At 38.4% G+C, this 12,895-nt stretch overlaps 1 protein-coding gene across 2 annotated transcripts in view; it reads left to right on the forward strand.

Moving 5' to 3' along the window:
- The window catches only part of pacsin1a (protein kinase C and casein kinase substrate in neurons 1a), a 31,394-nt gene that overhangs the window by 15,713 nt on the left and 2,786 nt on the right, over positions 1-12,895 (forward strand). Inside the window, exons 1-9 of one of the 2 annotated variants that reach the window (XM_030139346.1) lie at positions 2,482-2,730; positions 6,080-6,209; positions 8,643-8,799; positions 8,903-9,138; positions 9,293-9,448; positions 10,121-10,296; positions 11,545-11,665; positions 11,768-11,874; positions 12,069-12,265. In XM_030139346.1, the coding sequence (XP_029995206.1) occupies positions 6,150-6,209; positions 8,643-8,799; positions 8,903-9,138; positions 9,293-9,448; positions 10,121-10,296; positions 11,545-11,665; positions 11,768-11,874; positions 12,069-12,265 (1,210 nt within the window). In that variant the 5' untranslated portion in view covers positions 2,482-2,730; positions 6,080-6,149. Of the gene's footprint in view, positions 1-2,481; positions 2,731-6,079; positions 6,210-8,642; positions 8,800-8,902; positions 9,139-9,292; positions 9,449-10,120; positions 10,297-11,544; positions 11,666-11,767; positions 11,875-12,068; positions 12,266-12,895 lie in introns of those variants that run through there. The other variant, XM_030139347.1, reaches the window with a different exon arrangement.

A 12,895-nucleotide genomic window follows, 5' to 3' on the forward strand; every position in this document is an offset into this window, starting at 1 on the left:
AACATGCTGGTGTAAAGTTAGTTCATCTCTTAGAAATCTTCTTACTGTAACAAGCTTAGGTGTGTGTTATGGTTCTCATTCAGTGCTTTAGAAGCCACTGGAGCTTTTGATTGGGTCACAACACTGACTATGTTTACATGTACACTAATAATCTATTTTTTCCTGAACACAATAATCTGAATCATTTGTTTAGACGATCAGTGAAGGTAAATATTCCTTCAATATTCCTGTTTACATGCAGCTGTGCGCACCTCAGTAAAAATAAAGCTTTTGCAAAGATTTCCTCCGGTGGCAGATGTTCCACTTTATGAACTCATCCTCCTTTTGTGGCACTAAACATCTTCTGGAGAAAGGTCTGCTCATAACTATAAACTTGCTAATACCTTCTATCATAATGTATAACAGTATAGATATGTCAGGTAACAATACTTATCACAATATAACATATTTTCTGTAAATTAAATGAAACAATAGTTCATATGCAATGACAGTACTAATGGAATTATATGACTAACTAATAAAAATCCATTATTCATTTCCATTAACCCATGAAGACCCAAACAGCCACCGGTGACCGAAACCATCTACTGATCTAAACTGTTTAATACCTGTTGATCCACTAATCCTATCAATCCATGTAAATAACTGGTATAAAATACAGTTTGTCATCTTTTCATAGTTATCAGATATGACCCATATGGACATTCAGAGGCTGTAGTTACTGTGGAAACACTGTCATCTTCTACAGGTTTGATTTACCAGTAAAACCCATGGAGATGGATCAATGACAGTGGATGGAGAGGCTTGTTTTTACATTCACTTATTAATATCTTTACTGAAAAAGTCATTTTTCCTCAGTTTTCTCTGTTTCTGATATAATAACCTTCAACTTTAATCTGAGTTTTAATGAACATCTACATGATCAGTGAACTAAATATATACACTTAAAAAAATGCAAAATACAGAGGATAATATAATAATAAATGGTGATTAATCACTTAAGAAAGGTTAAATAGAGAGAAAAATTCATTTGAGAACTGACACAAAAATAGCATTGGGTCTTTATGGTTTGAGCATAAAAGGAAAGATTAAATATAAATATGTAGAATATAAAGTTATGTTTGCTCATTACCATTTATCTGTTAGTATCGGCAGTCACAATGTTTAACAGTATACATAATGTTTATGTTTCTGATCAGAAATGTGAACTCTTCTGTGCCTCTACAAGAGATGGTCTTTTTTCTTTATTCCAGCTGAATGTAAACACTGACTTGCAGTAAAATGTGCAAATTAGATTAACTTTCCATATTCGCTCTATGCATGTCAAAGAATACTCATGTAACTAGAATACTATCATGGTACATCCTACATATCTGAATCAGAAAAAATCAGAAAAAGGGTCTAATTCTTAATATCTGGAGAACTCAACAGTCAAACACTTCTTCAAGAATATAGAGGGAACATTGTTGGAAAAATATAGTTTGATTTTTCATAACTCCTTAAATTAGAGCTCAATATGTGTCCAGAGTTCAACCTTATTGAGGAGAATGTGGAGATGTCAATGTAAATCATGAACATGTCTTTTGGTTATGTCCTCAACTTTCATTATTTTGGGATATGTATATGCAACAATTGTTAAGATATTGGGTTATGCAATCCCTACAACATGTTTGGTGATGTATTTTGGATATATTATTGGTAATAATGTATTAAAAATTATAGATATATGTTTAAAATACTATTAGCAGCCTATAAAAAGGCTATTACCAAAAAAGGGTGCAGATTAGAACCACCTACAACTAACGACCGGCTACAAATTGTGAATGGAACATTTAAGATGAAGATTCTGACCCATGATTGAAGACTCAAGAAGAGCAGTGTCATGATAAATGGGAGAAATGGATAATCTTCATTTCAATGTCACATTACTACAACCAGTTGTTCGTCACAGAGGTTTTTGTTATGGTTAATGTATCCCAAATGTTCCTTATGTTTGTTTCGTGCAGAATTCAAACAATAAAAATAAAGTAACAACAAAAAAAAGGTCTAATTAGTGTTCTGAATATAGTCAAATTTAGAGTAATGGAGGGATATTAGTGTGCACGTAAATGTACAGACTAATCAGGTCCCTTAACAGCATTCACGTCAGGTATATTGAGTGTATCATGGTGTGTTGCTATACTCAGTTCCAGTGGAGTGGAACATGTAGTGGTGCTTTTGTAACGCTCTCAGCAGAGTTATATGAAACTACCTAATGTGTACTTTCTTTTTTACCGCCGTATGAACCAAACCAAAGCATCTGTTGAGACTTTACGCAGAGGCAAAAAGTGCATCAGCAGTTGTGGTGACTTTTCTGACAGAACATAACGTCATAATTACACATTCCTCCTGTTGTCTCTGGCTTACTCGTCCTATCCACTGCTTTGCTCTTCTTCCAAGCTGCCTCCCTCCCCCCCTAAGCTATTCAAGTGGCACACTGCAGGATTATCCCTCAGCCTCTGAGACATGCTGGTGTGGTCAGACTTATCGTCCTCTCTGGGTTCACTTTGGCCGCAGAGGTCAAAGCTGTAAAAATAAAATTTGCTGAATATTCTTTACCCCTTGAAGTACCAGCTCTGAAGGACACATTTGGACTACAACATTATTCCATTCCAACAGGAGCCATTTATTTTTAGGAGTTGAGTTTTATTTCAAGTTTTTTCTTATTTTGCAACGATGGAGGAAATTACGGTAGGTGGATGTGCAGTGGAACTCTTTCTACTTGTTGTTTTTGAAGCGTAGAAGTGTGCCATGTTTTCAACTTTTGTTTTCTGTTGTGTCAGCTTCAGACAGCAATAACGCCTCTGCAATCACAGACGACTCCTTCAACACTTTTAACTGCAAAGCGCTTCGAGCTGCACTTGTAACTCACAAAAAACCTGCGCTCTGTTCACTCGGTTTTGGGATTCAGAGACATATTCCAAATAGCTGAATAAGCATTGATAGTATGACTGTGAAAGTTTTATAGTTGTGTATATGTGCAACATTTGAGTGTTTCCACTCAAATATGTTAAAAGAACCACTTATCATTACTGTAACTTCCTCTCTCCTGTGTTACTCCAGGGATAGGAGGTGTGTTCACAGCTACTGAGGTGGATTGACCTCAATAACTGCAGTATAAGCCCCAATTTCAGAATGCTTACTACTCCCACCCCCACTGTTATCTAGCTCATGGGACAGATGACTCTCTCCTACACTGGACCAGAAATATATTTAGTATCTTGCATTTTCTTCTCGCTTCATGGCCATGTGTCCAGTCTGTGAAAAAAATCTGTCTCAGACTATTTGACAGAACCATTTGCTTCCTACATTCAGGTTTTCATTCCTCATTTCAGCAGCAGGAATGTGTGCTTATAATAATCAGTGTAAATAAATCTCAAATCAGTTCCAGTTGAGAGTATGGGCTATGGGCGAGGTGTCATTTTGGTAATCTAAACGCTTTCTTAAGTAGTTCTGTTGGTTAGTTTAAGTGTGTGACTTACTGTTACACTATCAACGGTTTTGTTATGAGCTGCAATTTTGTCATCCTGCCAGAGCTTAACTGGCTTTGATGTCATTAGGTGTTATAGTCACGGATGTAGAAGCTCATCAGCCAGCTACTTGATGGACAAGCATTAGGACCAATTGTTTTTCATGGTTGCTGAGATTTAAGACATGCCACAAAAGGGCTGCTTAACCGAGGCTTCTTGCATCAGGTAGTCAGCTACTTATGTCACAGAGCTTTCTGTATTTCTTACCATATATGAATGTATCATCGGACCTGTTAGGCAGGGATTTGAGGCCCAAAACCCTGCTGTGACTATAATCATATCTATGTTTACAGAAGAGAAGCCCTCGCACTGATTACAGGAGGTGGGAGGATTGTTGTCATCAAAACACCTCACCAGCAAATTTACAATTTGAATTTTAATGTTGAGCATATGCATACATAATGTTCATCACACGACACTAAAAGCCCACTGCAGTGTGGTAGTTTACTGCCTCTTTTCCGTTGTGGCATCAAGGATGAAGTGGGATATACTGGAAAAAGCTTGTGATTCTTGGATTTTGTTGTGCAGACTGTGGTGTTGGCTGACATGTATCCATAGACCGACTAAAACGGGTCCTGTTGCCATGTTTAAGAAGGGGATTGCTGAGGATTTATCACAAAAAATGTGTCACACATCATGAAGAAGGTGCTCAAACGCTTAATGACTCAAATTATTGCTCCTCTGTTTACTATAAACGTGGAATAATTTAACTGGAGGTTGTTGTTCAAATGGTTGAGTCAAATGGTGGCATGTTTTAAGTATTTTGAGTATTTTTTTCTAAATTTTAGCAAAATCATTTAGTCATTAGATTAAGAAAACCATCTTGGGTTGGTTTTCATGTTTAATGTTTTAATTAAAGTAGAATGTTGCCAATTGATCTATCAAAATGTGTGGCAAAGACAGAAAAGTAGCGAGAACAGAAAACATGTATCTTATATCTCTGTGACACCCACTTTTACAGGAAGCAGATGATTTACCCGAAAAATTCTTTGCTGCTGATGCAGCACAACTGAAAGGCTCAAGTTTTGTCAGAGTCAGACATTGACAATAAAACTGCGACATCATGAAATTGTTATTTGGTATTTTGTGTTGCAGTGCGTCATTGTATTTTAAAACACAATGCACACACACCAGTACAGAGTGCACTCTTAGAACGTTCAGTGTCTGAAAGCCACGACTGTTAAGAGACCCACAGACTGGTGTGATGGCTGGTGACAGTAACTGAGGCCTTTGACAAAATACAGCTTGGCTCAGTCAGACTGTTCTCTGTTGAAACACTGACCGAGCTGGACGAGCCTGCCTGCTGAATTACCAAAACCAGTGCCAATCACACAGGCTGCTATTGCTCCCCTGATAACATTTTGATGGGAAGACCCCTTGTGAAAACACTGAATATATTGCAGGAGCTACTGAAGAAATTACAGAAACTACATTCCATTTGCTTTGTAGGGCCATTATTTTTCCCACAAGGGCAAGAACGTCATTATATTGTGCATCAAGAAAATGAGGTTAAGACAGTTCAAACTGAGCTAAATGCAAAGTCGTTTTTCATGAGTCATTCCAGGATGAAGGATGTTGTAGGAAAAAAAATGCGGTCAAGTGAAGAAGAAAGCTAAAGGACAACAATGGCACTGTTAATAACATGAATGTTTCAAGGCAAAGTATAAAAAAAGGCATTTTATACTGTAAAAAAAAAAAAATCTATATAAAGACCAAGAAATCAAGCAGCCAAAAACACTGTAAACAAAGCCTTAATATTATTACTGTAATATGTGTCATTGTCAGTTTGCTTGCAATGAAGAGATTCCTGTCAAGGAAAAGACATTAGTCATGTGACTAAAATGGATTAGGCTTCAAACAAAGCTCAATACCAATATAGCATCCAGCAGTCTCTTCTGTTTTATCCTTGGTGGTAAGATATCGACCAGCCGTCAAACAAATAAATATAAATCACCTTAAATGTTGGAGGAAATCCAGCAGCCACTGTATTTTGTAGCGCTTACACAGTAATAGGTAATTAAAGCACATCATTAAGGTGTGAAAAAAAAAAAACACTGTTAGGGTTAGTTTTCCAGACGGCTGAACACTATGACTTACCAGAGCTGTGTGTATTTGTGTTTCTTTTGTATAAAGATGTTCTCTCAGCTGTTGTGTCAAAAGCAAAGAGGGTTTTCACTGTCTAAGGATTCAGGGTCAGAGCTCTGTGACGGCACTGATGCTGCAGTCTCTCTGGTGTCTTTTCTAGGACGCGCCAATATAAGATGCCCCTTCGCGTTCCTTGGGGCACAGCGCTGTATGCATAGCAGAGGATACTATTTTTATCTCATTATTATAAACGTCTCAAATAGAAACCCCCCACACTCTACGGTTCCCTCCAGTTGCCAGGGAAAATTGCTGTGTTACTTTTTTTCCTCACAGAAGCCATGTTTATTGTCTGCATGCTGCGCCGGTTTGTTTCTGTATTTATGCAAAGCTACTGTCTGACATTGTGTATCCTCTGTCTCTTTCAGTGCATGAGGAACCCAGCTCTGCTGCAGAGGACAGGTTTAGTCATTAGAGTGCTTTGCCACATCCAGGAAAATGTCTGGCTCCTACGATGAAAGTGCAGGTGCTGACGACACCATGGACAGCTTCTGGGAGGTACAGAAACACCTTCATGTTGGAGCTCACAAGTTTTTCTGCTGTACACGCATAAAACCACTGTTTCTCTACCAGTGTTTTAGCCTTAACCCTATAACGCCAAACGTATCATATTTGATACATGAGTTTTGAAGCCCTCTACATGATCAGTGTGGTATTTGTTTTACATGAAAAACCTGATGTATACAATTAGATACATGCAATACACAGATAATCCACCAGGGGGGAGGAATTTGTTCACCTGAGGCCTTTCCAGTGACACTACAAGACTGTCATTAATGAGGAAGGAGGCAAAACTTTGCCAATTTTGAAAAGGAATTACCAGTTTGTTAGACATGTTTGTGTTATATTATGTTTTTGTTTGTTCAAAAATAATAATATTGAGCATTGAGACCCGATGTATCAAATATGATACTAAATTGAAACTCATACATGGAAATTGATATTTGAAAAAAACATTTTTTGGTTGTTCAGAAGGACCAATAAAGGCTCCAGTTTCAAAGATCTGGAATTTTATGTAACTGACTTAATGGTTCAGGCTTTACAGGGTTAAAATCCCTGCACCAGAACCAAGAAAATTAAATTACTGTCACTAAGCTTTTGTTTAAAAACATGTCACAGGAGCTTTAACAATGTTGTTTGGCCTTTATCTTGGACATGATTTTGGTGAACAAATACATAGATTACCAGTGAAGACATTGGTATGTTACAACAGCATCATGTTCTGTATCTTGAGCATGTGCTTAAATTGAATTGCTTCACCTCATTAGGCAGACGAACAAACCATTATGTGAGTAGAAAGTAAAATGTAGTGGAAGCAAAAAATATACAACTATTTCTGCACAGTGGACACTTGTCTTCATAAAAAGAAAATAAAAGTCCATAATTTGGGCTTATATCAGCTTCAATCAGTTGCATATGGCCTTATTTATATTGCTGTCATTCCTAGCTTTTGTTTTGAACAGTACAGACATATATACAGTTGTATGCATTTCAAACCCAAATGCAAACCTGCTGCAGACAGCGTTTAAAGGAAATCATTTCCTATCGCAAATAATTATTCTTTTCTGCACATTGTGTCACGAATGTCAACATCACAACATGTACAAACATTATACATGTTGTCCTCCTCACCAGTGCTCAAACACAGTATTTGTGTGTGTGTGCATGCGTCTGTGCACTTTTAACCCACCAAATTAGCGTTAATGAATTCCCTCAGAACAGAGTCTTCTTTGTATCATCGCTCTCAGCCACAGAGACATGGACAAAGAGCTTCAGTCATCACCCACTCTGAAGCATCCTTTCACCACAAACACCTGCCTATAGCGTCTGTATACTACACAAACACAGCTCCAATAGCTCATTACCACCAGAAATACACTTTCTTCTCTGGTTTTGTCATCAGAAACGTTGATATTCAATACAGCTGAGTTGAGAAGTGAAAGCATGCTCTGAAATAATCATCACTGAGTCGAGACAGTGCAAACACAAGACCCAGGTGTGTTTTTATATGTAGGACCAGTCCACCTGTGTGTTGTTGATGGTGTGACTTAGCAATCTGTCACACAGGCCAAAATTCATACCGTCACACACCTGTTTCACTGCCTCCCTGCAGCTCCCATCTCAAAAACAGTAGCCACACATGCATGCTCATGTCAGAACCGTTCATACTACAGCTCTGCAGCCAGCAAACACGTCACGCAGGCTCTCTGAGCTTTGTGTGTGTGATGATGCATACATGTATTTAGAGTGTATCTCTGGTTTCAATGCATTACTGTTTTTACCTCGTGTCTGTTCCTGAGAATCTGTCTGCCTGCATTACACCACTCAAGAAGATTAAAGCAGCCACAGTGAACACACTCACATACACTCACACTCACACACACACACACGCACAAACACAAATACACACACGTACACAAGCCTATGTCATTGCATAACTACACATGCACAGGCACGAGCCCAACCCCCCTCACTACCCTCCCTTCATCATGCACCATGAACTCACGCCTCCTGCAGGCACTGGAGGGGCGGAGCCAGTCAGCCTGGTATTGCTTTTAAGGCAGACCCACTTAAGGTGGCGAGATCTAAAAGAAGTGAAACCATTTTTGCATATAATAACAGTGGTTATTTAAGCGCTGCGGGGGATGTAGTTTTTCATTTTATTTATTGTATTGTAGTATATTTGCAATACGTATGCAATTACACACAGTATATGATTATTTTGATTTTTCTTTATTATTCAACTCAGTGCATGTATTATTATGTCATAATGTGTCATTATACTTTTGCATACTATATATATATATATATATATATATATATATATATATATATATATATATATATATATATATATATATATATATATATATATATCATGCAGTGGCTCATTAATCTGCGCTCTAAACCCTTTGTTCTGTCTCTGTGCAGGTGGGGAACTACAAACGTGCTGTCAAGAGGTTTGATGATGGCCATCGGCTCTGTAATGACCTTATGAGCTGCCTGCAGGAACGTTCCAAGATAGAGAAAGCCTATGGTGATCAGCTAACTGCTTGGTCCAAGAGATGGAGACAGCTAATTGAAAAAGGTCACCTTTTTAAATGGGGTTAAAGAAATGAATAGTTCAACAAATGAATGAAGTTCTGAAGAGAGACATCGACTTCTTCATCCTGAATATGTTTGTCTCCCAGGTCCACAGTATGGCTCCGTGGAAAGAGCCTGGTTGGCTGTGATGACCGAGGCCGAGAAGGTGAGCGAGTTGCACCAAGACGTGAAAAACAACCTTGTGAACGATGATGTTGAGAAAGTGAAGAACTGGCAGAAGGAAGCGTACCACAAGCAAATGATCGGAGGATTCAAAGAGGCCAAGGAGGCAGAGGAGGGCTTCAAGAAGGCTCAGAAACCATGGGCTAAGAAGCTCAAGGAGGTGAGGAAATAATATACAAAACATACAATGGAATAACACATGACTGAGCTGCTGTATTTAAACAGGCTTTCACTGCTTTGGTTATTAGTAATACATAGCCATGCATTCATGTCAAGATTCGAGGTCTTAATATTCCTTGTGTTTGGGCCGACAGATGGAAACAGCAAAGAAAGCTTACCACATGGCCTGTAAGGAGGAGAAGCTGGCTGCAACCAGAGAGGCCAATGGCAAAACTGAGGCTTCAGTCACACCAGACCAGCAGAAGAAACTTCATGAGAAAGTGGACAAATGCAAACAGGATGTGCAGAAAGTGAGAAAAACACATAATGAATCTCTATCTATATGTTATTATAGATATTCTATGTCCCCCATTTGGGTAGGTGTAATGTCATCTGTTCAGTTTGATATAATAAACTTTTAATTTACTCTGAGCTTTTAAGAGAATCTACATGATCAGTAAATTAAATGAAAGAAAATGTCAGTTTTTCACTAAAAAAATGCAGAAAATGGAGAATGCTGTTGTAATAAATGGTGATAAATGACTTAGGAAAGGCTAAATGTAGGGAAAAATTCATTTGAAAGTCCCCATAAAAATAGTTTTAGGCCTTTAAGCATGAGTGGGTCTGTATCTAATGCAAACAGGCCAAAGAATATTATTTTGTCTTGCATTACGGGTATAGGCTTTATCTCAAATCTGCTGTAGCTTATAGACCAAGTGATAGTCACATTGAAATGAAAAAACTCATTGTTATGTTTTAATAGTATAAGTGAGTAATAAGAAATGTAGTATTTTTCATCGCTCAGTCATGTTTTTTGTTAAATGTAGGGACAAGTATTTTATAACACAGCACCATACCTGTAGTTCATGCCTTGAAAGCATGGGATCAAGCTGAATAAATACTTTATAGACAAAGTAAACCAACTTTTAAAATATGAAACAGAGGAAGACACGGTCTTCAGTTGTCTGTGTTTTCTGTCTCAGGCTAAAGAAAAGTACGAGAAGTCTCTGGAGGAGCTGAACAAGTGCACCCCTCAGTACATGGAGAGCATGGAGCAGGTGTTTGACCAGTGCCAGCAGCATGAAGTCAAGAGGCTGACCTTCCTCAAGGAGGCCTTGCTGGACATCAAACGCCATCTTAACCTCACTGAGAACCAAAGGTTAGTCAGGCTGCAAGAAACTGTTCTATTGACCTTCGCTTCACTGCATTTTCTCCCATGTGACTCAGTAAAGTATAATGTTACTGTCATTAATGTGGTCTGACATGTCTGATAAATCCGAGTATATTTAGGTTGGGGTTTAAAGAGACTCACAATTTCCATCGTTGATGTTTTTAAAGGGGCTTTACCAGTTTTCCAGAAGATTTATGGATATCAGTTTTATGTTCTTTTATTTCTATTTTATTTTAATTTCAAAACCATTTTACAGAATACGTGAAAAAGCACATTGACATACCCATGTACCACCTGTGTGTAGATCCATGCAATATTGGTAAAGGTCCTTTAGAACCTGATTGAATACCTTGTAATGAAAATTAATCAAATTCCAAACACATTCAAAATCAATTAAGTTTGTGCATTCAGTGCAGTTCACTTCAGAATGATTCATCTCAACATGTCTCAACCAGGCATTTGTTTCTCATTAGTGCCCAGACTTCCAACACTAATTAATTGATGATTCAAGCAATGAGGTTTCTGCCACACTGAATTTTGCTCAGAGTGACTGCTTGTCACATTTTGGGTTCTTTTGAGCCGGCATGTACCACCGAAGCCAGGACCTATGGAAATCTGATTTTCTGGCTCTTTAAGCAGACCTGCCAGTTTTGGTTGCCATGGCTTTTTCACAGTCTTTTGTGTTTGCAGAAAAACAAAACTCCTTATCATGGCTGAGTTTGACTTCATTTAGAATGGAAATCATTGTTCTTGATGTTCATTCAGTGGATTCTTTTGGGCCATATTTAATGACAAAAAAACATAGCATATATAAGTCTTGTATGTTTCTATCGTTAAAATCTTTGTGAATCTTTGTGAATCTTTAATGAAGTAATAACTAATTTTAGACATTAAACCCAGTCATATCTATGTGTATTTAACATCCTGTGTTTTTGAAAGTGAATCCACAGTGTGATTATATCTTTTTTAATCTGTTTCACACTGCACTTATTTACACCAAGACAAGTCAAACACCAGTATCCTAACCACAAACACAGGATTATTCAGGGTCGACATATCAGCTGTTTGGTGTTCCAGCTTTAGCAGAATATCTCAGGGAGACACTTCCGTCTTCCCATGACCCAGCTTTGGACATCTACCAAGAAATTGAACGACACTGTAGGTTTTGTTGCCAAATTGGCATCAACGTTAAGTCCCTACTGCTTCTTTCACTGACTCTGTTTGTTCCATTTTCAGCTATTCCACAATATACAGAGAACTGGAGCGCATGATCTTGGCTGCAAACACACAAGAGGACCTGAAGTGGTTCAGTAACAACCACGGCCCTGGGATGCACATGAACTGGCCTGCATTTGAGGTACAGCATTTACATACAAGAACCAGGTTCATCCTCCTGCACGATCTACTACTGTTCTTAATTTTGCTTTCATTTATTTCTTGTTTTCACCCCTCTTTGCAGGAATACAATCCAGATCAAGCCAATGCTCCTCCAAAGAAGAAGAAACCAGATGGAGCCCCACCCACTCCAAGCACCGACCATGTGGCTCCACCTGGTGACCGTAGCAGGTAAGTTCAAGAAATCAGTTGTTTACATCCCTTACAGTACACAAGTATCAACTCATGCTTTCATTATTGTAAGTGTTCTTATGAAAACCACAATAATGCTATTATAGCTTCTCTGTAATGCTTTAAAATGTCTTCAGTGTGTTGTTTTGATGAAGGAACATCAGCTCTCACCCTGTGTTTTCTCTCGATCCCAGTGTGAGCAGCTATGATAAGAACCAAGCTTACTCGACTGAGTGGTCTGATGACGAACAGCCCGCTGCGTACTCAGGCAATGAAAATGGAGGCAACGGGAATTCATTTGAAGATGATTCCAGCACTGGAAAAGGGGTCCGTGTGCGTGCTCTGTATGACTATGAAGGCCAGGAACAGGATGAGCTGACCTTCAAAGCAGGTAATGATCAGCCGTCAGCAAGCAGGATATGGGATTTTTATTACCACCATCCAAATAAAGGAATACGTACTGATGGTATACACAGATTGCTTCACTGAATTATTAATGTGTAATATGTCAAAGATGTTGGATGCAGGGGCAGTAAATAGAGCATTGGTCATGGCACAGATGGTCAGAAATCACCAACTTGGTATCCACTCTAAAGCTGCTTTCTCTGATAGACAACAACAGTGGTTAGTCAATAATAACCACATGTAAAACAAATTGCAGACACTCACCAACAATTAGCCCTAACTCCAGTGGAAACTGACTCAGAGTGTTTTAGACCCCTGCACAGTGACATCACTAACAATTTAAAACACACTCTGGGAAAAAAAAGTGTTGAAACTGCAGCTGCACACAGTGATTTCTGCGCTTTTTCACTTAAAAATGAAAAAAATTATGTAATATCAGCTAAGGTTGATATCAATCAGACATGTTCTCCTATGTCTGGAGAACAGGATTTGTACGACATGAAAGTTTGATCATGGTTTTGCTTTCATCAAACATTAGCAGCTCCTGCAGTTTGGATGTTACCACATTCCAATTTCAACAAACCCTGCCCCTTCACATGTATTTTGCCTAATATAA

The sequence above is a fragment of the Sphaeramia orbicularis genome, chromosome 7 (assembly GCF_902148855.1).
Source record: "Sphaeramia orbicularis chromosome 7, fSphaOr1.1, whole genome shotgun sequence".
Taxonomy (NCBI): Eukaryota; Metazoa; Chordata; class Actinopteri; order Kurtiformes; family Apogonidae; genus Sphaeramia; species Sphaeramia orbicularis.